The 26,114-nt window shown below is 44.2% G+C and overlaps 1 protein-coding gene across 2 annotated transcripts in view; it reads left to right on the forward strand.

The window, feature by feature from the left end:
* Positions 1–26,114, forward strand: part of TAF2 (TATA-box binding protein associated factor 2) — a 658,862-nt gene that overhangs the window by 58,872 nt on the left and 573,876 nt on the right. For both annotated transcript variants that reach the window (XM_078686838.1, XM_078686839.1), the window contains exons 5-7: positions 5,908–6,049; positions 14,339–14,570; positions 20,077–20,261. In XM_078686838.1, coding sequence (XP_078542964.1) covers positions 5,908–6,049; positions 14,339–14,570; positions 20,077–20,261 — 559 coding nt within the window. The remainder of the gene's footprint in view (positions 1–5,907; positions 6,050–14,338; positions 14,571–20,076; positions 20,262–26,114) is intronic.

A 26,114-nucleotide genomic window follows, 5' to 3' on the forward strand; every position in this document is an offset into this window, starting at 1 on the left:
GAGTTATCTGAAAATGAATACAAATAAGACAGAGGTGATGGAGTTTGGGCCAGGCCAACCCCTGTGGAACCGGTCCTGGTGGCCGTCGGAGGCCGGAGAGTGCCCACGCCCAGTGGAAAAGGTTAGAAATTTAAATTTAGGGATTATCTTCGATAACAAACTCAATTTCAGTGCGCAGATGAAGAGCCTTACTTCTTCATGTTTTTTCCTCTTAAAAACTTTGCGAAAAATGTTCCCTTTCATACCCCAAGAGCTCCAAAAAACAGTGATGGTAGCTCTATTTTTGTCAAAACTGGATTATTCGAATGCACTGTTTTTGGGAATTGATAAATTCCAAGTGCAAAAACTGCAGTCCCTACAAAATGCGGCAGCCAGACTTCTCCTGGGGTTACACAGAGGGCAGCCAACCTCAGCTGGAATCAGATCACTTCACTGGTTACCCATCAAACAGCGCCTAGAATTTAAATCTCTAACTCTGGTACATAAGGCGATTAACGGGGGTAGTGCAGCTGATCTTCAAAAACGTTTTACACCATATGTTCCCTCACGCGCTCTTAGATTGGCTAGTCAAGGTCTCATTGAAACTGTGAAGATTTGACGGGCCAGATGTGGGGGCCGAGCTATAGCATACTGTGTAGGCCAAGCTTTGGAACAAACTGCCTCTGTCTATGAGACTCCAACCTAATTTCCAGCTCTTCAGGAAGAGTCTAAAAACGTGCCTCTTTACAGCCACATAGGCCTCGTCAACAAACTTTTTTCTGCCCTCACACCTCGGCGCCAAGACGCTTCGGCATTTGAGCGCTTTATAAGCAACTAAACATAAACATGAGGAGCAGGGTCAAGACTGATTTGCATATGACTGGGTCTACTCTGTGGTGTCATGGTGAACGAAAGAACTATGGATTTAACCCAGATCTCTTGAATGGGGGTGAATGTTTGATTTGTTCCTCGTTCTGTCCATCGTTTGTGTGTCTTTTTGTACTAGCTGAGGTTGTAAGTGATACTCGAATTCCCCAATATAGCAGAGAGGGCAAAATTGCTGATGTGGCTAGCATGTAGGAGCAGTGCAACCCAGGGAGCATGCTGTGGCCATGCTGTCTTTCAAGCGTCTAGGGCTGAGTTTGCTTTATTCCCAAAAAGTCTGTTACCATCAAATTGTATGTCAATGAGACTGGCCTGGCTGTTACCTGAAAGGCCAGTGGATGACATAGTGGCGTGCCTGCAAAGAGAAACAGTGGTATGGCTGTGCAAATTATTCCCACCATCATAGCTACAATTGTCAGAGTCTGTGCCAAATAATTAGTGAAGATCAAGGGTTCTTCCTGACGGCAAAGGTACTGAATCAGAATCAGAAGTGTGACCGAAGGACTGTGTCTCAGTTAAATGTGTGTGCAGCCTGGTCTCAACATATAACAGCACTATGGGTAGTCCGTTGTCCGAAGTCGATGGCTCCAGCGTTGGTGGATAGTGTACATCGTAGGATGTGGCACTGGCCAAGGAACCAGCGCCGATATTAGACTGCTCCCTAAAATGAAGCCAGAGACCCCAACTTGCACCGAGAGTGGCCCTGCCGACTGATACCCAGTTGGGAGGCCCGGCTCTTGGCAGCTTTGGGCCTGAAGGCGCACCAGAGGAATTTAGTAATGTACCAAAAAGCTGCAGCATGGCTTCACAAAATACCTTAATTTTCTGCGGTGTCGCTATGGCCTGGGAAATTCGGGTTGCGGTAGGACAGGGGTTGTAATCTGCTCGGAAGTGAAATCACTTTGGGAGTGCAACCCAATTCCCTCGTTTCTTCTCAAGTGATCCAGAGTAGCAGGATGGGTCCCAGTACTGCTTTTGCATGGACTTACTGTAGAAGACTAGGATTTTTCTGCAGTTACTCCCCCACTCTTTGCCCTCTTTTTAGCTACTAGATGCTGATTTTCCACTGTGACAGTGCACTGAGGCCTACTAACCAGACCTCAGTGCAAGTGATCCTTCCCTAAAACAAGGTGATGTATAATTGTGCTACAAGTGGCATAGTTCTTTAGCACCCCTGTAAACCCTAGTAAATGGTACCCCAGGTACCTATGGCATGGTTACTGAAGAGGGCCCCTAAGAGCTGCAGCATATCTTATGTCACCTTAAGGGACCCACATACAAATCCAACACAGACTGCCATTGCAGGATGCGTGACATTTTGCAAACCAGGAGCGAAAACGTGTCATGACACACTCCGGTGTGTCATGCCAAAGTCACTGCATCTGATATATGTAAGTCACTCCTACAGCATGCCTTTAAGCCCTAAGGCAGTGTGCAATATATTTGATGTGAGGGCATATCTGCATAAGTAGATATTCCCCTGTGATGTCTAGTTCTATTACTGGATATTAAAAGTGAGCATGGAAACCATCTCAAGGTATGTACTGGGCACTGGTCAAAAATGGGTTCCCCCAGATACATAATGACTTAACTGAAACATAAGGTGTTTGGTATCAAACATCTCGTATTATTAAGCCTACACTGATTTCCAGTGATGGATTTATTCATACATGCACTCAGAGGGCACCTTTGAGGTGCCACATGAAAACCTAACAATTACTAAGGTGCTGATGGACTGGTTTTAGCCAGCCTGCTGCCACAGACGAGTTTTTGACCCTCGTGAGTGAGGGCCTCTGCTTTCAGGCGGACTGAAACAAAGCCTGCTCTGGCAGAGGGTGTTTACACCATTTCCGACAGGATGACCTGCAAATTACCATACCAAGGCAGGGAGCTTCAAAGAGCCCACTGCCTTTGGTATGCTAATCTGGCTTCCCTCACAGGAGAGTATGCCAAACTTCCAAGCCCCTTGACCTGGCCCATTTGGCACCTGGACAAGGTGGGAAAATTAGCTATGCAGTAGGCGTGTTGCATTGCCAGGCTAGACGCATCTCCCATCTCTAGGGTGACCTGCTGGAAGTGAATACGACTTTAGAGATTCCACCATCTTGTGTGTGGTGGATTTAGGAATTATGGCACACGGTGAATGCTACTCCCCACAGGAAGTGGCCATCTAAGGGGTGTAGTGACCCCTGAGGTAAGTAGCCCATTGGCTACTACTGATCACTCCTCTTAATGCCCCTAAATTGAGTATTTAGGGGACCCCCTGATGCCAGATCTTCACATTTTGACGGATGAAGAGGAGTGGATGAAGAAGAGTCCTGCCACGAGAACAGAGGAGCAACAACTGACTTGGCTCCAGCTCTGCCTGCCTGACTGCTGCCCCCAACAGTTGTAAAAGAAGCTGACTCGTCCTACTGCTCGTCCTGCTGCTGTGCAGTCTCCAAGAAACTGGAGGGCTGCCAGTGCTACGCCAATTGCCTGAATAAACTCCCTTAGAGTAGAGGAGCTACTCCCCTGCAGACACTTGCATCAAAGACGCATGGTGCGGTCCAGGGAGTTGTCGTTCCTCCTCCTCCCTACCACCTTAGCTCGATGCAGCAGCTCCCCAGGAAGAGGACCCGGACCCCTGAAGGTCTGATCTGTCCTTCCACTGAGTTAGAGGGCACCAGGACCAACTGGAGCCACCCAGGACCAATACCCGTGAACTGGACCCCTTGTTGCAGGCTAGAGTTGTTGTGCGCAGTCCGGATACCAACGCCGAGTAAGACCAACCTGTACGGCAAGGTACTTCAGGGACAGTGAGACCCACTTTGTGAGTGGCCAAGCAGCCCTATTTGCCCCTCTTCTGAAAAATGACAGTGCCAACGGGGACCTGAGACCTAAAAGAGCTAAGCCTGCCCTTGGGTTTGCCCAGACTAGACTTCCAGTCGTCTCCTGCAGCCTCTTTCTGACTGGACTGTTCTCCCTTTGAAGTAAATGGGAAACCCGACGTCGTGACACACCTCTGCACCTGGACACCCCCTAGCCTTCCAAGGTGACCTGTTAGTGTGGCCTTGGACCTTGCCCCATACTCACTTTACGTCCTGAAGAACCCTAAGTTGCTGCTAAGTGCCTGAATTCAATACATGTTTTTCCTCCATAGGATAATATTGCTGATTTTTGAAAATGTTAAAAATTCGTATCTTGATAACTACTCACCAGATTATGATGATCTTGGTATCTAAATTTATATAAAAGTATGTGTTATTACCCTAAATTGGTGTCGGATTTTGTGTGTGTGTGTGTGTGTGTGTGTGTGTGTGTGTGTGTGTGTGTGTGTGTGTGTGTGTGTGTGTGTGTGTGTGTGTGTGTGTGTGTGTGTGTGTGTGTGTGTGTGTGTGTGTGTGTGTGTGTGTGTGTGTGTGTGTGTGTGTGTGTGTGTGTGTGTGTGTGTGTGTGTGTGTGTGTGTGTGTGTGTGTGTGTGTGTGTGTGTGTGTGTGTGTGTGTGTGTGTGTGTGTGTGTGTGTGTGTGTGTGTGTGTGTGTGTGTGTGTGTGTGTGTGTGTGTGTGTGTGTGTGTGTGTGTGTGTGTGTGTGTGTGTGTGTGTGTGTGTGTGTGTGTGTGTGTGTGTGTGTGTGTGTGTGTGTGTGTGTGTGTGTGTGTGTGTGTGTGTGTGTGTGTGTGTGTGTGTGTGTGTGTGTGTGTGTGTGTGTGTGTGTGTGTGTGTGTGTGTGTGTGTGTGTGTGTGTGTGTGTGTGTGTGTGTGTGTGTGTGTGTGTGTGTGTGTGTGTGTGTGTGTGTGTGTGTGTGTGTGTGTGTGTGTGTGTGTGTGTGTGTGTGTGTGTGTGTGTGTGTGTGTGTGTGTGTGTGTGTGTGTGTGTGTGTGTGTGTGTGTGTGTGTGTGTGTGTGTGTGTGTGTGTGTGTGTGTGTGTGTGTGTGTGTGTGTGTGTGTGTGTGTGTGTGTGTGTGTGTGTGTGTGTGTGTGTGTGTGTGTGTGTGTGTGTGTGTGTGTGTGTGTGTGTGTGTGTGTGTGTGTGTGTGTGTGTGTGTGTGTGTGTGTGTGTGTGTGTGTGTGTGTGTGTGTGTGTGTGTGTGTGTGTGTGTGTGTGTGTGTGTGTGTGTGTGTGTGTGTGTGTGTGTGTGTGTGTGTGTGTGTGTGTGTGTGTGTGTGTGTGTGTGTGTGTGTGTGTGTGTGTGTGTGTGTGTGTGTGTGTGTGTGTGTGTTTTTTTGTTTTTGTTTTTTTTATATATATATATATGTTTGGCACTACCCTCTGGTATGCCTAACTGCTCGCCCATGATACCACAGAAGAGAGAATTTGTAGTGTCATCTGTGCCTCTGTAATTCTTGTGGGATTGGCCTGGACTCTTTACACAGTGTACCTCTTTATGGTCCACCATATAAAGAGACAACTTCCTACACTTACCCAAAGATTTGAATTGCTATGATGATCTGTCACAGCAACAGCTTGAGGAGCAGGACTGAAACCTGTCCTTGGAATTTGATAGATTGCGATTCGGGGTCTAGCGATGTTTTGGCTCCAAGAGCATCATGTCGGGGTCTCTGATGGGTTTGAGGTGCATCAAGGGTCAGTTGCTGCAGTCCATGGTGTCGTGGTCTGACCCCAGGCTCAACAGTCAAACCATGTGTTGGTCCTACCCAGACATCTGTCTGCAACATTCCACACAGGGTTTGAACCCGGTAAATTTGGGAGGTGAAATTTTCTTCTAGACACTGGTAGAATATTTTGGGAAATAAAATGGTTCGAGAGAGAAAAAGGTAGCTCTGGTTTTGCGTCTCTTGGGGGCATGAGGGGCACCTATTTAGGGCTGCACACCTCACGTCCAGAGTGGAGTCTCATGGTGCCACGTGATGGTGTGCAGGGGTACTGCTTACAAATTTCCAGATCCAGACTGACACCTGAGAAGTATTCAAAAGGTGAGGAATCTGTGGTTGGAAGACTATCAGAAATATTGATTGATTTCATTTTAATAAAATTGTTGCACAAAATAATGTATATTTATGTGAAATAAAGAACATTTGTTTTGCTTGTTGTTGTAGAGCTAAAGGTTCTGAAAGTGTACATTGAGTTTTCTTTGGACCAGCCCAAAGGTGGTCTCCATTTTGTTGTGCCCAATGTGGAAGGAAGCATGGCTGAAAGGAGTGCACATGTCTTTTCATATGGATATCAGAATTCTACAAGGTAAAGTTGGCATGGCTTATTTTTATTTGTTCATGGTATTGTGATTTATTTTTCCTACTATCAGACTCAAAATACGTAAACTGCGGCATGTTTCTAACGTTGGAATCAGGGCACCACAGTATCGGAAGTAACATAATATTGCTTTTGATTGGGTACAATGAGGTGACTTTAGTTAGACAAAGTGTGCAGGAAATATATTTTATACACTTCATGTCAGCTATTGTATGTGGCTGCCATTCATATAATCAAATGTCATGTTAAATTAATCGAGCACTGCTAGATTTCTTCTACAGAAATGATGTGTGTAGGGACCCCTGTTGTCAGGAGTTGGATCATGTCCGTTCCAATTCTGACTATTAGATATTGTCGATTTGTTTACAAACCGGTCTGTGGGCTATATGTATTATTGCTATAATTTTGTAGGAGCACATGCATAATAATGCTTATACATCCTCATGCAATTGCTTCTACAAAATTACGCCCGGCTGCTTTGGCCGTGTTGTGTTCCTTTTTTATTTTTCCCCCCTGCTTTTTGGCCACGCTGCACAGCATCTTGCAGATGCTGTACAGCATCACGCAAAGGCATTGGCACAAGCAATAGGTCTCAAAGATGAAACCTTTTAGCTTTGCCAATGCCTGTTTGTTTTGAAGGAAATGTGACCAATTAGTTGTTACTGGATGACTTTGTCATAACAATCATTAATGACCACTGGCACTGGCCCCACGTTGTTAGGTTACAGAGAAAGGTTTATCAAATTGGACCCTAAACATGATAAAATGTTTTCTTCCAATCCCTAGTCCTAAGTGTCTATGATGGGCAAATTATCAGAATGCTGATATGACTTCTTATAGCTTATTTAAGACTGAACTCAAGGGAAGGCAGACGGCTGCATATCAGCATTTACAAGCTCTTGTAATTTTTGCATGCACAGGTCGATTTTTTGTCCGTATATGTTGCTATTTTGTTGTATTGTAGTTCTTTACACATCACCCTCTATGCTCTTAGTTTTCTGTCTGCTCTTTTACACTAGCCTCGCTCTCACTTTGGAAATCATGTGCTGTTTCCCTGCACCGTTGTTTGCTTTGGTGGGACATTAGGTAATGCGAAAGCAAATGGAAACTCTCACGTTCCTCTAAGTCAGAGGTCTTAAACTTTTGTAGGTTGAGCCCCCCCAGCTGAATTTTTTTAGATGTTGGCCCCCCCCACCACCTGACAGAAATTTCTGGACTCGACCGCCACTCGCACATTCCGGGCATATTCAGCGAATACCATTCAATACAATAAGAGTGTTTAGTAAACTGCAGGTTTGTGAGTGGGTGGGTGTGGTGAAATGACAGAGGCTTATTACACAGCTCAAAACACCACTTGTTTTCTAGGGCTGCCTGATTGATCAATGACTGATAATAAACTGTATATCATACCTGGCCACCGCACCAAGCAGCCTAGCAAGAGAACCAAAGAAATCCCTTGCAGCGTAAATCCATACGTTGCTGAGATTTACAGAAATTGATTTATTTTCTCAGCTTGTGTAACTGTGTAAAACATGACATCTATGCATGGTCAGCAAAAATACTATATATACCAAGGGGACAGGGACATTGAAACGCGTAGAATCGTGACCAAGGTGCCCCGAAACGCATAAATCACTCGCTTTTATCCTGTAATGATGATATGATCCTGAATTTAAGCACTTTGCAGTAGAAAACTTAAGGTGTGCGCCCCAAATCTTTCATAAAAGAAGTAATGTGTTTAATATTGAAAACAGCGTGGTTCCGCCGTAGGGAGAGGCACCCATGACGAGCGCTGCAACTCCCGGGAAGCCTGAACCGATGCGCTCGCAGAATATATATATATATATATATATATATATATATATATATATATATATATATATATAATGTGTGCAGGTACATTATTTATAATCGTTCATAGAACAGATGATACAAACTGCATTTTTTGGCACATAATAAGTATTTATCACTACCCATTAAAACCCATATTAACAATCTTACAATATCAAAATATTGAGTTTAAAAGTTAAGACTCCGCAGGCTACATGGAGTCCTTTAAAGAGTGAACATGACTGGGTCATTTTATTGAGAGTGTAAGCTTGCAGTTTACACAAGGACCTCTTAAAGAAAATCATTAGCCCACCAAACTACTTAACAAAACATTAAAATAAGTAGCTTAAACGTAGAGCTCTGCAAAAGGTACATTAACCCTCTGAGCTATTTTGTGATGATTTTGACATGTCAAACGGGTGCACTCTGATCTCTCCAGCAAATGCGTCATTTACCAGAGTTATCTCACCAGTATCACACCCTGAAACCTGCTGGATGCACACAGACCTACGCAGCAAGTGCCTTTACCTCCAAAGCAAGCTTAAAATGCAGTCGGTTTAATACAGAGTAAGGAAGTTAGAAAAGCTTGCCCATCACATTTTTCCGTCGACACTTCTGTGCAGCATATGTAAAAAAAAAAAATATATATTAAATGATAGGGTGTCTGTAATTCACTCCGCTTCTCGTCCTGCTGCTCTTCTGGACTCTTCCCCCCTCACTCCGCTCCCTTATGCCATCGTCCTCAAATTATGGGTCTCTAAGGTACATATATTTCTATTTTCAGCACTGAACAAAAACGCTTTTTCATGACATTTGTGAAATCTTCACAATTAAACCCTCCCTTAAGAGCGACATGAGCCACAGTGAACTGCCAGTCTCTTTTTAGGTCTGGTTGACACCACAGCTGTCTGCAAAATGCATTGTCAGCAATTCTTTAATATATACATAAAAAAGTATTCCTCGCCTTATCTGCAGTCTTGTGTAACTGTCTTCCTTCCATGAGAGGATGAGGCTTAACGGTTGGAGCGGCCGAATTTGAAGCTGGGGACCAAGGTTGAATCTGGTGGGAGGCTCAAACATCCTGTGATTCTGGGCAAATCAAGTATTCACCCCATGCCTAAAAATGAATGTGTCCATCTGTAATCAGGACATATTCATTTTCTTTGTTAGGCACGGGGAGATTAAGTGATTTGCCCAGAATCACAGGATGTTCAGTTTCAATGCCGAGACTCGAACTCTGGAAACTGTCTCTGTTCTGGGAAGAGCTAACTCTCCCAGGAGGGGGTTAATTTCAAGAGCTGAAATGCTTCAGCTGCAGTGGGAGGCGAGGGGTCTCCTCTGCTAAAACCGAAAGCGTGTCTGTTTGTTTTCGTTTTTAGCAGAGGAGACTCCTTGCCTCACACTTTAGCTGAAGCTAACAGCTCCGTGAATTAACCCCCTCCTGGGAGAGTTACCCAGACAAAAGGACGGGCACCTTCTGCCCCATCGATCTCCCCCCTCCCCCTTCCACATACCGGAGTCCTCTAAGATTTGCATGGAGGGAACAAAGGGTTTGCAGTGGAGGACGCGCCCCCCCTGGGAAGGTGTCGCGCCCCCCCAGGGGGGCGCGCCCCACAGATTGAAGAACACTGCTCTAAGTACAGTGACAGTCTCTGGCGTAGTAGTTTTCTTATTGCATGGTAAAAGATCTACTTGCATATTCCTCATCCTTTGAATATCCTGAGATGCTAGATTGGATCCAGACACGTTGAAATCACTTTTCTGCACCGGCAGGTGGCATTTAGCTCCTGCTTAGTTCTAGACATGAGATCAGCTGGACCATATAGATTTTTTTTCCGTGCCTTCAACGTGGATCCAGAACGGCTCTCTATGGAACATCTTTCACAAACATTCTAAATAGTACTATAGTTTTTCTTGCTTGGTAGGATGTCACCACCTGAGAAGCCTGGATGCAAACCAGGTCACTCCTGCTATGGACAGATGTTCATTTCTAGACCCCAAGGGGCTGCTTGGTGCCTAAGCATGACTTCAAGTTGTGCTGTCAGCCTCATGCACTCCAAACCCATAAAGGAAATTGACGTCGAGATAATTAATAGTGCGGGCGATGGACTGTGATCGTGGTGCCATTCTTGTTCCAGGTCGCAGTCCAAGTCTGTATTGTCCCCCTCCTCCACATTGTTCAAAGAAAAGAAGAGGGAGCATAAAAAGCTGTGCAAGCTAGACTACTCCATGCCCTGATGTCATTCTTGTTGTCGTGGTAGTTCTTGGGGCCGATCCCCTCCTCAAGCCCTGAGAGTTCTCCTCCCGGTTGGAGTTGGTTGATATCACTCCAGCGAGTGAAATAACCAATATAGCCCTCTGTGTCGATCCCTGCCCCAGCACCAATCCTGCTTCCAGTTATCAGTGCCCAAAGCCAAACGATCGACAGTGATAGCCCTCTCATAGGCCACTCTGGCGCTGTTTGATGGCACCCCAGTTCCCTCTAGTGTACCTTTGGGTCCCATGAAGCTGCAGCAGCATCCAACTTAAGGAATCCTCAATAAGGCACTCCTCCAGCTTTAGCTCAAGCCGCAACAGTACCCAGAGTTCAACAATAGTGCTTCCACCAATGCCAGTACCAACACCAGCTCTGGTTCTGGAGACTGTACCAAAGACAAAAGCAATATTGATGTGCTCAGAAAGGCAAGCACAGAGATTGATGGAGGATGTCCTATTCAAGGGGGAATCTCGGCCCAGACCAGTAACTACTTGTTTACTGCCAATGCGAAAAGAATTTGAGCATTAGTAGTCAGGATTTCACACTAACACCCTTATTATGAGCGGTAGAATTCCACCCATCGCGATAACACCCAGTGAGTGTCCATCATCCTGAATTTCAGGTCTCTTTGGGTCTGGAATTATGGGTCTGCAATCGTTGGACACTTTAATTCTAAACTTGGAGTCGCCGGGCCTGTCTTTTTGTGTAGGCAGCATCGCAGCCTTGCCCTCTCCTGACCCCTGCAGCAGTATGGAGGGGCCAGATGTTGCTCCCCACAGCCAGACTCAAACCTTTCTCCTCTGCCCCACCCACCAGCCCCTACCAGACTGTTCCAGACATATTCCAACTGCACAGTACAGGCAGACATTTTCTGTGGGTTTTACACCAGAATTGGAAAACCCACACGAAGGATGCAATATTTCCTGGTCTGTCCTGTTATTTCAAATTCTGTTTGATATTGGTGCTCAAATACCATCCAGAAATTGAAAATTCACCCCGCCAGTACCCCTGTAATAAAACCTGTCGAATTCTTAATAAGGGCTTAGTGCCCAGGTCTTTAAACTGTGGGGCGCACCACCCGGGGAGTCCTTGACTGCATTTCTAGGGGGTGCAAATGCTTGTGCAAGGACCTGTAAACCAAGATGATCTTGAAGCAACAATGCTATCTATCGTACGTGTTTCCAGGCTCCCTTCATCTACATTTAATTGTCAACAATGGTACTTATCACAGTCTGCCACATGATGGTGCTGTTTGTGCAATTTTGAAATGAACATAAAACAGTTATTTAATAATTTAATATTAATGAAAAATGGCTAATACCTGCTGCCCAAGCTATACTTATAGCTTTGGGTGGCATGGAATAGTCTGAACTGTCACACTTGTAGGAGTGTGATGGTTAGTTGTTGTGTTGGTATCCTCATTGGCAGTGCTGGCAGGGGCAATAGGTTTACAAATTAAGCACTGCCACATACACATTAAATGAACAAATCAATGCAAGTTAAACTAATCTGTTGAAAATGTACCCTTTTACATTATAAACCATGTTTAGCTAATGCAGTCACTTGAGATGTGTGTATGTGAGTAGAGAGCCACCAAACTGAATCCTGGTTTTCACACTGGGAATAGCAACTTGTGAATGTATATTGCTACAAGGTCCCAGCCTGTGGTAAAAAGCACTGTGACTCCATCAGTTAAAGCATATACTGTTTCCCAGGCAGCTTTTATCTTTGGTAGATCGGTATGTGGGACCAGATTAAGCCACGGTCACTGGAATTATGCACCAGGGGAAGACCCAGTCATGTGGCAGGGTTGACTAAATTATGTGGCAAGAAAAGGCAAATTATACGGCATAATGCAGCACATTTCGTGATTATATTACTTTGGTATTTTTTACATTTGGTAACATGGGCATAGGTCCACTTCATTAATACCGGTTTAATACCCAAATATAGCAATAAGCATCAGAAAGGTGACCAGTCATCCTTTGCGAAGGGCTTTCTTCTGAGCAGCATCACATGTTGCAGTGTTTATGGTATCGTTTGATCTGTGTGAACTCGAAACGATTTTTTGTTCAAATCTACAAATTATGCAGCAGATGTTAAGTATGTGGCAAATACGGCAAATCCATAATTATGCAGAAAAAACAGTGGCCCCCAAATTACATAATTCCAACGGCTCTGACTGACCCCAGTTATGGCTGTTTTACCATCCTTCCTTGCTTGTATGGGGGAAGGGGGGGGGGGCAATGCACACTTGCTAAGTTAGTGTTGCATTGGGCTACAGAACAAGGGCCCACAGGTGGAGAAAATTCAACCAGAGGAGACACCTTAGTTTGAGCATCTAAGAGATGGCGGCGAGGGGAATGGAGAAAAAGTTGGTATCAAGGACCCCCTGTACGTACACAAGTACAGTTCCTAGGACAGGGAAAATATGCAGTTGAAAATAACGTTTCTAGGCAATCTACAATTTGTCACAATGGAACAAGTTATACACAACAGTGAAAATAATAAGAAAAAAGCTCAGTGTAACTAACAAAGGAGTATTCAACCATTTACTTTAATTATAGCAAATACAAGTAAAATTCATATAGTTTTTTAAAAAAAGACACAAAGACAAAATCTTGTTAAAAATATATCAAATTATCGATAATACATAATACATTCTCAATGATCATAACATTTTAATTTGTTTAATTACAATTGACATATTGTATTAACAGTTTGAAAGTAACAATAAAAAGTGGCAATAATTAAACTTCGCGTGTTTCGGCGCCAGCAGTGCCTTCGTCAGGAATGGCCACTGAAACTTCTTGTAATATCTGATGCGGTTCTACCACAGGTTGAAGCAAATGCACGCGGGGAAATTTTACAATTTTTGATGGCCGATGATTATTATATATATGACGGTTATATAGTTTGATGTCACAATGTCTGGTTTCTTGATTAAAAACAATCAGAAAGGTCAGCGATAAGTTGCTTTGATGGCGAACTTTCAAATTTTATAATGGGCATACATGTTCTGATATATTTGTACCGAACAGTGCTTAGAAGAGATTGCATCGATGGCAAACCTTCGTGTTTTAAAAAAGATCCTATTACAGCACGATAGCTGCAAATAAAAAGCCCCGTTTTTGCTCAAGCGTCGATGTCGCTTCTAGTAAAGATGTGTTGCTGCTATTAGTGAAGCAGGTCTGCAGGACCCACTGGGTTCCGGGGTCTGAGGGATTCCCTGGATCACAACTATGACAGCGGGTTACTTTTCCTTGGGATCATAAAGCTGAGTCCACCTTTGCTGCGAAAAGGCGGGGACAACACGTTGAAGCTCATTATTTTCCTAAAATGGAGATGTGGCCTAATGGTGGGAGCTGCCTATTTTGGAACCCGGCTCAGTTCCTGGTGTGAGCTCAATTTTCTGTGATTCTGAACAAATCACTTAATCGGCCAGTGCTTAAAAAAATAAATGAATCTGACCTTGTGTAATGTAAATAGTGCTCATGTGAGATGCCCTAGACCTGAGTCTGCACTTCATAAAACTCTTCCTTCTATAAAAAAAAAAAAAAGAGCATGTTTCAATATTGGAGTGGGGGTCAGGGATGGTGGGGAAGGGATGAAAGAGGCAGAGGAGATGACTGCTACTTAGGGCTGCAGCTATCATTAGTGCATTAGTTGCACTTCCATTGTGGCCCAGGAGTATGAGGGCTCACTACACTCAAATTATGGGAAGCTCATTTTTTTTAGTCAATTTCAGTTTTTGTCAGAAGATTTCAGCCTTTTGTTAGTGTCACCTTTATCGTGAATTGCAGACTACAGAAAAAGTATCCATGAAATGATCTCAAAAGCGCTGGCCATGCATCTCCTGCTCTCACAGTCTGTGCCATAAAGTTTTGGGGGGTCCCGATTTACAGGCATTTTGCTTTGGCGGGGGGGGGGGGGAGGTCAGGGGGACCTCAGAGCAAAACTGTTTGAAGACCTCTGGCTTAGTGTAATTCTGTCCACAGTGCCACGTCACCTTCAATTTTGTAATCCTATGCTTGAAGGCTTTCCAGTCTTCGAATGCTTCATTATCATTGATCCAAAACACTGCAGAATGGTTAATTGTTAAAACTGGAGTATACAAAATCAAATTACTGAAGTTTTTGAAGGTGGTAAATGAAAGTGTGATATTTAATGTGCTTCCTCTTCCCCAACAGATTTTGGTTCCCTTGTGTAGACTCTTACTCAGAGCTATGCACATGGAAACTGGAGTTCACTGTTGATGCAGCTATGGTGGCTGTCTCCAATGGGGATCTAATAGAAACCATCTACACTCATGATATGAGAAAGAAGACCTTCCATTACATGCTGACCATTCCAACTGCATCTCCAAACATTGCTCTAGCAGTGGGACCATTCGAAATCCTCGTTGATCCATATATGCATGAGGTAATTGGCTTCACAGGTAGTGATTCATAATTTGCTTTGTGTACACATTTTTTGCGTTTTTGCATTAGAATAATTTGGTCTTTTAAACGGGCACATGCACAATAGATCAACTTGTTTTCTTATACATCGTATCTAGTTGATGTTGTTTCTCTTACACTCCTACCGCCTTCACTTTGATGTTCCGTATACTGTTGCTAAGTACATGTAGAAATGTGAAGGCTTTCTGTTCATTGTTTTAGTTCTGTAACATTTTAGTCTTTACATGTGTATTTTTGTAGTATCCTTATACTTATGATATATGAAACTCTGTAACCTTTCATTTTAAAAAAACAACAATTTTTATTTGTTTTTTCTTATTGCTTTATATGAATGTAGACATAACGATTGGCCTAAGCGATACAGTTGTGCAGTACATTTTCCTGGACCTTTCAAGCATGGGGTAATATATTAAAGTAACAGGTTTGGCTATTGAACACTTTGTAGCCATCATGTGGTATAATAGTAGGCCTCAGTGTATTTCCAGTAAGGGGCTATCTTTTTGAAAAGTGTACGGTCTTTTAAACTGTTGGTGTGTGTGGCTAGCTGGGGATTGGAACTTGGAGTAAACGGACCTGGGCGGACTAGAATCAGCCCCGTGGGCGTCTAAAAATAGGAGTTATCCTGTCATTACATGCCTTTACGAGGGAGGTGGGGAGGGAATGAGGCTCTCCAGGAGCATCAATCGAGTTTGGGCTCTTTATAGATGCTCTATACTCGGGGGCGCTGCAGGGTCATGTTTCTTGACATGGCCTGGAAGTGACTGCGTTTGCATGGGTGTGTGGGGGACTTGCGTTGTGTATTCTGACTCGGTCTTTCTAGTGCAGTCGGTAGTGATGGTGGTTGTTGAGTGTTGGCCATGTGGTGGCGGAATTGGTGCAGTATTGTAGCCCATTCCATAGATATGTGTTTTCTGTGCACTCCCTGGGCCTCTTCCCGTCTGATTGTGTCTTCTTCTACCGAACCCCACTTTCCAAACACTCCCCCCCCCCCCCCCCCCCCAGGCCGCCAATGGGGGTCTCTACGGGGTTCTACAATGCGTTGTGATCCCTCTCTTTGCCAGCAAGAGAGCTAGGGAAGCAAAACGTGCTTGTACTTTAAGGGATTTACGTCTGCGGAAGATCCCTATCCCGCTGGCTTCCCAAGTGTTGATGTCAGGGGGCCCTGTTAATTCCTGCAGCGTCTCATGTATTGCATTCCAGTAGGGCTCGATTGTGGGGCATAGCTAAAACATGTGTTTGAATGTTGTATCTGTGGATTGGCATCTCGGGCATGCAAATTGTGTGCCTGGGTAAAAGCGCTTTTTAAAACGGGCGTTCTGAGACACACTCTTGGGATATTTCAGGACGCTCCCCCATTCCTTGTCATGTAATTGGCGTCCTGTCTCCTCCTTCCATTTTTGTCGCAGCGCGGTGAGCATGGAGGCAGTGAGGTCTGGGATTACTTTTTAAAGCCATGTAATTAAGTGTCGCCCCAGACCCAGGTGGAGGATTGTGTGTAGTACTAGGTGCGTCGCCGGTTCCCCCTTAGAAAGATCCCAAATGCGGAAGCTGCTGAGGACTGTTTGTCTGTGTAGTAAAAACTGCCTTGGCGGGAGGCCCGTCTCATCTGAGAGACAATCGAATGGCATTAGCTGACCCTCCGCGAACAGGGATCCCACCTCCAGGACAGCGTGTTCTGTCCAAACTTGCATTGCCCGAGCGGAGTACAATCTTTCGCTTCTGGGCAGGCAGGCCAGACGGTATAAGAGGGTATATAGGGGTGTCTCACCAGAGATGCGGTGAAGGCGCAACATACATGTTTGTGCCACCTTCACCTGCACAGAATGTGTAGCCATAGGGTGGGTGCCTGGGAGGAGCAGTCGGCACAGGGCTTGTATTGACATGGACCCTCCCTCCGAGGCAGTCTCTGCCAAATGACGCCCCGCCGTCCAGCAAGGAAATAGGCCTCCAAGGATGGTGCTCCCAATCCCCCTTGATCTATCGGAAGTTGCAATTTTGTAAGGGCAACTCTCCAGCGTCTGCCATACCATATAAGGGAGCTCAGTAGGGTATCTAGTTCTCGGAAGGAGGAGCGTGGGAGAAAAACGGGGGTACTGGCAAAGTAGTAGAGGAATTGCGGCACTAAGATCATTTTGGCCAAGGCTACTCTACCTATGGGAGCTAAAGGTAAGGTCTTATGGAAGTTTACTCGCGTTTTGGCTCCCGCCAGAGCCCTGCGATAAAGCACAGTGCACTTATTGGGTAATTTTTCTTACTCTTTTTGGAGGAGTTGTTTTTTTTCTCCTTCCTGATGGACAGTGAAAGTGGGAAAATTTTAATTTCGTTTTTTTTATTGTTTTGTTTCACGTACTGTAATGAGGCAATATATATATATATATATATATATATATATATATATATATATATATATATATATATATATATATATATATATATATATATATATATATATATATATATATATATATATATATATATATATATATATATATATATATATATATATATATATATATATATATATATATATATATATATATATATATATATATATATATATATATATATATATATATATATATATATATATATATATATATATATATATATATATATATATATATATATATATATATATATATATATATATATATATATATATATATATATATATATATATATATATATATATATATATATATATATATATATATATATATATATATATATATATATATATACCTTAGCCCAAAGATGGGACTTTGGGGCATACAAACGTCTGCTTTTGAGATTTCTTGAAAATGGGTGAAGGCTCCTCATCACAAACTCATAGTGTGGGTCACAATACTTGATGGAGGAGGGAAGACACAGCTCAGGGAACCTGGTACTTCAGACGAGTTAATAGCGATAATACTTTCATAATGACTCCAGTCTCATGACCAGCAGGTTTGGGAGAGACTACAGGGACAAGCAGGCAGTGTAAAAGGTGTAACATCATACTATGAATAGTTACTTACCTTAGTTGTCCTTCTTTTCTCAAGGGCACTTGGTGGCACAACTAAGACGATCCTACAAAGAAAAAGAGAAGAAACATTCCAGGTCATCAACACAGAGTATAGGATGTGCAAGAAAGAGCTTATACAAGACATTGCTATCACAAAGATCCCCCCCTCTTTTTAACAATAAAACCATCATTCGTAAAACAATACCAGAAAAGCCTCCTAAGGATTATTTCCACTCATCCCTCCACAATAGGGCATACAGGAAAGGCCCTGATCTAGGATTGGTGTTCCAAATCCTGGCCATGAATGGTTTTAGGAGGGATTAAATAAGACTTACCCTCCTAGCCAACGCCAGTCGAAGAATACCTTTGCCAGTTTTCTTCAGTATTCCCACATATCACGCAGAACGGTCCTTATATTGTTTGATGTGAGGAGACTATTTGAGTTTTATTTAAATGTAATAAAATATATAAGGAAATCTAGCAAGCTTTTATTTAACTGGGAACCACTGCAGACTGGTTTTATTTCCTCCAAGCAATCCATTTCCTGATGGATGGTCTCTTGTATTTCATTTCCTTTTGCGATCTGCTACGCAATTAGCCTCTTTCTGATAAAACAAAAGCTCTTTCTGCATAATGAAAATGGCTACTGCTACTTTTCTAAATAGATCTTTATTTAACTTTTATATTTTAACAGTCATACCACAGTCCGTGCAACCATAGTTGGCAAGATCTTTACAATTGGCTGGTACTAGTCCCAGCATGCTATTATTTGCATCTGCCACGTGGTATTATGCTCAGTTTATAACCGTTTGTATGTTCTTTGGTACTGTACAATATTACAGAAATAAAATACCGTAAGCAACTCTTATGCAGCTAAACATTTATCACTTTTGTCACTCTGCCATGGTATCAGGACATCTGTCTTCCCTGTAGTTTGATTTCATAGTCCTGAATGCTTTCTCTGGTCTTTTGAATGACTCCTCCAAGGTGGTCTCACAAGCGATCTGGCTTCTTAATCCTGCAAAATTGTGTATTATGTGTCTGTTGGCTGACCCTTAATATTTCTCCGGCACTGGGCCAGTAGCCTTGACCGTTCAGCTTGTGTCCATTTAAGCACATCACACAATGGCTACTGCTGCTTTGTTAAGAATCGTCCCAGTTCCAGATATTTATAGAGCAGATACATGAACGACTATTTTTATTTCTTATCAAGCATTGTCTAGATGCAGACTCTGTCAGATACTATAGTTTGTCAAGATCCCCTAAGGAATATTTTCAATGGGGTTCTACTCCTCTCTTGATGGCTTTGCCATTCAAGATTATCACCCTTGTGCTTTTTGGATGAGTTTACTATTTTGTTCTAGGAATGTCAACACTGTAGTTACAGTTGGAAATGTTACTTATAATCTTAGTTCTGTATTCTAGCAATCTTAATGTAATATCCCTCCCACCTCCCCGGTCCTTCCATATTTGAACTGCAAATATGTAGTCAATCAAAAATACAGTTTGACATGCTTTCCAAAGAGAAAAAGCTAAGCCTAGGAGGCCAGTGCCAGAACAAGACATGCTGGGCAATGGAAGCTGCCGGGGAAGCAACAATGCATATTTTCAGTTCTTTGGACATTTAGTCTATTAGGGTTTTTTCGTTGCTGTGCATTATTTGATCTATGAGCTTAGTTTTTTTTGGGTAGAAACATATTGAAACATTCCCATATGTATTATTCAAAATAACAATTAAAGATTTTGGGGGAAAATCGATCCTGCTTAGGCTGTGGAGGCTTTTGCTTGCATTTGGGAAATGACAGTTTTTCTCCTTTCATGAATACATATTCTACGTTTGGAATTGAAATGTTCCCGGTCACCATATGCAAGCATAAATGTTCTCTGTTTATGACTTTGGGGAAGAATCCTATAATGCAGAACTAGAAATACAAGTGAGTAACATTACCCTATATTCAAGGCATACTTTAATATGGATGAACTATCATCCAGTGTTAACACTACAATATTTGGAAAAAATGTCTCTAGTAAATTATGTACTACACTTAATTATGTGGCTCTCTGTGTATGGTTTCACAGCTTGCCCAGTTATAAGGAGAAATGTTACATAGGCAATATCATGCTAAATGGTATTTTCACTTACGTTTTTGTAGTTTTACTCTGGAAAGGAATACTAACTATGAGAACCGTTTCTCTCTGCTCCAAAGACTATGCGGTCATTTGACAATTCCCTTTAACTCTCTACCTGCCTATCTTCTATCTCATTGTATACTCTATTTAAATATCTTGTTTGATATAATGTTTAAAAACTGTCTCACTGCTGTGTTTAATGCTCTACAAATAAATACATTTGTAATGCTTTTTGAGTTGTGCGTCTTTTGTACGTGTGTAACTTCCTACGTCAATAATTTCTGTAGAGATTGCAGGCATTGTTTTACTAATGCATTGTTACTTTTCGTTTTAGGTTACTCATTTTTGCTTACCACAGCTTCTGCCTCTTTTGAAGCATACAACTTCCTACCTCCATGAGGTATTTGAATTTTATGAGGAGATTCTCACCTGTCGCTACCCATACTCCTGTTTTAAGACTGTCTTCATAGATGAAGCTTACGTCGATGTAGCTGCTTATGCTTCAATGAGTATTTTCAGGTTGGTGAGAACATAGTCACATGTTTGTACTCATCAAGTTATACATTCATTACAGAGGTCTCTTGCTACGGATATGCAAGGGTTTCAGTCGAAAAATGTAATAGTGAAACTTCTATTTAAAAATAAAAACAAAAAAATGTGTATATATATATATATATATATATATATATATATTTCTTTCTGGGTCCCTGATTGCTGTCACTCGCTATCCACCTCCATTTTTATTGGCAGTTTCACCTTTCTTGTATTTAATTCTATAGTATCTAAACACATATTGGGACCCTTTTGACAATCATGGCGTAGCCACCCTATATCTTACTTTGTCATAAGTAATGTGGCATCCTTGCCTTTCATTTGGGCTGGAAATCCCAGGACTATCCTTGGATTCAGAATGATCGAATTCTTAAGTGCTCTGATCTTGCAACCAGTTGTTTTATTCTATTTCATGTTTAAATTAATTTCCCTACTCATTACCCTAGGGTTGCCTGAGGCTGTTTGTCAATCTCACAAGTTCTTACATTCAGGTTGCTTGTTCTGCCTCAAACTCTGTTAACCCACAAATGAGTTTATAAAATTTGTTTTGAAATGAGAGATTGATACTGTCCCCCAGTTAACTAGGGGAAGACTCTGCTTGAGAGTGCAACTGATGTCTTTCTATGCTTTACTTATATATTCCAGGTGTTAAGCAAGTGTCTACTTCCTTTATTTATTTTTCATTTTGTAATTTGTATGTTCAATTCTCACGAACTCCGCAGAAGTTTATTTCCTTCCTTTATATACTTCCCTTCTAGTCCGAACCCCTTCTCCAATACTGCCAGCAGTACTATGTAGCAGTTTGATGAGGTGCTGATGGAGAGTTAACTGATGCAAGATGCCTACTAGGTTGCTCTCCCTTACTTCACTAATACTATTTCACCGTGACAATCTGCTCTTATCACCTTTTCACTTCTTGTCCCTCTAATCTCGATCAGCCCTGTACTGCTAATGCTAATTCCATAACAAGACCTGCACTAAAAATATTTCTGAAAATACTCTTCCCACACATTGGCAGATGCTCTGATTTGTCCAGTCATATTTTCATTATGACCACTTCTCTCTGTCCTACCATATCTAGCATCATGTTCTTTGCAGGGCGCTTGTAGTTGCTTTGAAGCTACTTTCTCTTCCACCTACGTGATGTAGTGTTGGGTGCAGGATATCCAACAATACATCATTCCCCTTGCCTAAATCGCTAGCACCATGTTTATAGTTGCATGCGGCTCGGAGAGTAGGCAGGACTCCACCATAAGCTCTTTGGTAAAGGAGTAAATAGGCATATGATAAAGGAGTTCAATTTCAGATAAAGAAATACACTGTTCTTCATTGCCTTAAAGCTTCAGTGACATATTGCCTTAATTTAAGATTGCAAAAAGCAAAGCAGGATACAAACCTGGGCCTTTTCCAGGGGTGTAGAGAATAGGAAGTCCTATCTTATCCCATAGGCATCTTGACGACAATACCAAGATTACTAAGTCAAACGAAGAGTGACACTTCAGGAAACATACCTGTCCTGCTCCTAGTCTTTTCTTTTCAGTAGCTGTATCACCCAGTTGTGTATCATAAAAAGGACAACTTCATTTTGGTAAGCTGTCAAATCACTGAAAGAATGAGGTGTGACATTAAATGTTTGAAGGACAGTTGAGGACGTAGCCATTCTCTCTATATATCGATCTCTGTATCTGTTGGGACTTTTCCCTTTTGGCAGGTTCATCCCTAAACTTTTTTCTCCTAGCTTTTTTCTGTGACCTGGTGGTAGTGGTTTTAGGACTCTGGGCACTTTAGCGCTGCTATCCAGTGTAAAGTTTGTGCACGCTCTGAGGTACATTTGGTGAGATTGGCCTGCCCTCCCATAGGAATTCATTGGGGGGTTCCCTGATGAGTGTGTCAGTAGTAATTCATGTTATGAGAGGAGCAGTGTGGTCAAGTTTAGTATGTTTGGAATAGTAATAATAAATGCTAAACAATGGTGTGCACAGATTTATTATGACTATTTTAGAAATGCCACTTTTAGAAGTTGGCATTTCTGTGTGCTCTGTGTCTGACTGCCTGATGTGAATTGCATGTCTGGCTTGTGAGTGAGAGGAGCTGGAAGGTGTGTGTGGCTCCAGGAGGGGCAGGGTGAGTCAGCAGTAGGCTGAATGTAACATCTGGGCATGGAGTAGTGGGACGAGTAATCCCCTGACCCGGAATAGGACTGTGCCCAGCCTGGAAAATGCTGGCTCCACCCCCCCATTGTGCGCCTGATCATCTAGCCCCCAACTGACAAAGGGGAAGAGGAGCTTGGACAACAAAGTGCTCCAAATCCCCCCTGAACCAGTTGCATCTGCTTCATCGAGCCCTATACAGGGGACAAAGGAGGGAAGTAGTATAAGTAAAGGGGCTGTGACTCCATGAAAATGTGCTGTTCTGTGCTTACTTGGGCTAGGGGAGACACTTTACCAGAAGGAACTGCCATGGGACCCAGCTGCAGCTTCTTGTCGGTCCCTGCGTCCTGGCCTGCCTGGCTGCACTGTTCTTGGGTATCCCCAGCCCCAAGCACTTGTTATTCCTGCCTACTAAAAGACTTGGTGGCTCCTAGTGTCTTGTGAGAGCTGAATTTTAAATTGCCTAAGGAGAGGGGAGCGTGTGGGCCTCGCAGTGCTGAGCTGCGCCATCTGCCAAGGGAATCCCGATGTGGGGATTCCCCCGCATCGCGGAAGGAGAGCTGGAGCCGACCACGCGTTTTGGTTCCCTTTTGCGGGAGCCTACCCCGCATTTTTAATGCCAAAATGAGCAGGAGCCCACCTCACTTTATGCTTTTGATTAACTTATGGTATCTGGAAGCGGGGTGCCCACCTCGCACTGCGCCGCTGCTGAAAAATCACCGCCGCGCCCCGATCCTAACACCAGAAGTCAGGCACCCGCACCTGACTGTGGGCGGGCCTGCCGACTAATGCGAGAGCCTCGCGGGCTCCATTTCTGCCCCCGTGGTCGGAGGAGAGCCGCAGTAAGGGAGGAGAGAGGCTGCAACTTATCCGCGGGGCTCCCTTGGTGAAGGGAGAGTCCCGCATGTTGCTGCACCGGCCGGAATCACCCAGAGGAGCGAGGTGTGGCCAGCCGAAGTCTCCCAGCGAAAGTAGCAGAGTCCACGAGAAGTCCCCGGTGAGTGAGGGCTGCCAGGTTGAGGCACACTTTTGGTGCCTTCTCCCTATGGTGTGCGAGAGGCCAGAGGAGTCGGGACGAGCCCCCGGTGAGTGGGGATTGAAAGGTGGAGCAGTGGTTGTGATGATTGAGGGCACTAGGAGCCCAATAAAGGAAGCTCTCGAGGCACTGTGAGTGCCAGCGTATTTTCCCAGCTACCCCGCCGGACAGTGGGCAGCTGCAATACGTGGGCCATTTCTTTTTAGAAGTCCCGGAGTGGGGCTTGGGGCGATTTTAGTTTGGGAGTCCCAGAGTGGGGATCCCCAGGCACAGTGGTGCCCCACCAAATTCTTCAGCTGCACCGCAAGAGAGAGCGGGCAGCTGCAACTTTGGGGGATTTGCTGATTAGGAGCCCCAGTGTGGGTTCAGGAGGCACAGTAGTGCCAGCCCCATTCTTTTCCTTGGGGGTCTTTAGCTTGGGGGAGAGAGGGGTGAGTGACACTTCTGCCCTGCCCCAGCGCTTCACGTACATTCCCTGTAGCTGCAAGTGGCAGCCTCTCGCCCTGACATTTTGTACCTAGAGCATTTACGCCCCAGAGGAAGGCCAGTTGGCCTAAGGTCATTTTGGGGGAGATTGGTAGAGTGCCAGGCTCTACAAAGTCCCATAATGCGTTTATGCTAGTGATTGGTGCATACTGTGTTTTATGCCCCTTACGTGATGATATGCTAAATGGGATTTATGTTATGAGGTTACTTTCTACTTTGATTTATGCCCCTAGCGCGATTCATGATTAGGAGGTTATTGCATAATAGGTTTATGCTTATGAGGTTGGCGCATAATGTGTTTTGTGCCTGATGTGATGCTGATTACATAAAATGATGTTCGAGGCATATGAGCTGCAGATTGCACACTGTGCATAGATCGCCACCTAGTGTTGGGCCCGGATGTTGCAGTTTGTTTTTGTCTTGAAAAGTTCTTTGGAAGTCACGAGATGGGTGACTCCTCCTCTGGACCATCCTGCGCATTGGACATCGGCTCCATCCTCAGATTGGTTTTTTTCCGCCATCGGGCTCGGATGTGTTTCCAGCATTCCAGTTTGGAACCGATTTTCTTTCGGCGAGCAATCCTCACCCAGTTCGACGGTATTGTTCGATCGCGATCCCCATCGACGCGACTCTTCACAACTTCGAAGTTTCCGATTCCGGTCGTTGACGAAGGCCTTCGGGCCTACCTAGGCCTTACTTTCTGGCTCATGGAAAGGACGCCATTCAAGAGGTGTCCTCGATGTAGATCGAAGTTTCCCCACACCGATCCACATGAGGTGTGCAACCTTTGCCTCTCACCGGAGCACGAGGCCAAAGACTGTTCCGCTTGTGCCTCTTTCCGCTCCAAGAAGACGATCCGGGACCGACGAGCTCGAAGAACAATGACTCGCTCGTCAGCGTCAATTCCTGAGGACATCTTTGAAGAAGGAGTCGGCGTGCCAGAACACCAGCAGGCCGAAGAAAGTGCCAGCTCCTCTGTACCCGAAGACTCAGACGTCGAGGACATCACTCCAGCTCAACGGGTCGTAAGTAAGACCGTCGACCCCAACCCCTTCCTCGGCACCCTCAAAAAAGGCTTTGGTCACACCCTCACCTTCGGGCCCAGGTGCATGCCGAGAGACTGCTTCCCACGCCCCGCCTTCGGGCCCGGCAAAGAAGCCCACTAAGCCGTCAGGCAGCTCGGGCTGGAGTCCGACTATTCCCGGTGCCGATCCCATACCGACACTGAAAAAGAAGCCATCTTCCTCAACCACGCCGACTGCTGCTCCGACACCTAAGCACTCGGCACCGAAGACTGGCACCGGCTCATCAATGCCGAAACCGCACCCGGAGCCCAGTAAAAAAACACCTAAAGGTCCAGACTCACACGCTTTGGAACCGAAAAAACAACCGTAATCGAAAAAACACGTTCCGGTAAAAGACATTTCAAAAGGTCATACTTCTAAGGTAAAAGACTCTACACCAGCTACCGGGTCGGTGCCGAAGAAACCTCCGGAACCGAAAACTTCGACGCCGAAGGATCTGCCAGACACAGAAGAGCCTGTTACACCAGATCCTAATCAAAAGACTCTTGTAAAGGATCCTAATACTGGCCAACTAGCTCTTAGCTCCAAGAGGCGCCTGGACCTCCTCCTCCCCCAAAGAAGAGACATTGCAACCTCTCCATTAAGGGTCCCTTCTCCACCACCTCCCCATACTGTTCCTCTTCCTACACCTCCTCCACCACATCATTCACCTACACCAAAGGCAGAGGCGAAATCAACAACTCCCGCTCTGCCTCCACCCCTACCCAATGACTTTCCTCCGCTTCCCCCCCAACATTCCACTCCTGTGGGGGAAGACTGCAACAATTTCTTCCTGTCTGGATCAACATAAAATCAGAGAGGTGGGTGAATTATTCAGTCAGGTTACTGTCTAGAACTAACATCTACCCCCCCAAACATACCACCCAAACAGCGCCCAATGTCAAAAGAACATCTGTCACTGTTAAAGCAAGAAGTAATATCTTTGCTAGAAAAAAGTGCAATAGAACCAGTTCCTCTGCACCAACAAAACAAGGGGGTTACTCCCTATACTTTTTTATCCCAAAGAAGGACGGCTCTCTAAGGCCTATTCTGGACCTCAAACCGCTAAACATATACATCCAGT

Source organism: Lissotriton helveticus, chromosome 4_1 (assembly GCF_964261635.1).
Source record: "Lissotriton helveticus chromosome 4_1, aLisHel1.1, whole genome shotgun sequence".
Lineage (NCBI taxonomy): Eukaryota > Metazoa > Chordata > Amphibia > Caudata > Salamandridae > Lissotriton > Lissotriton helveticus.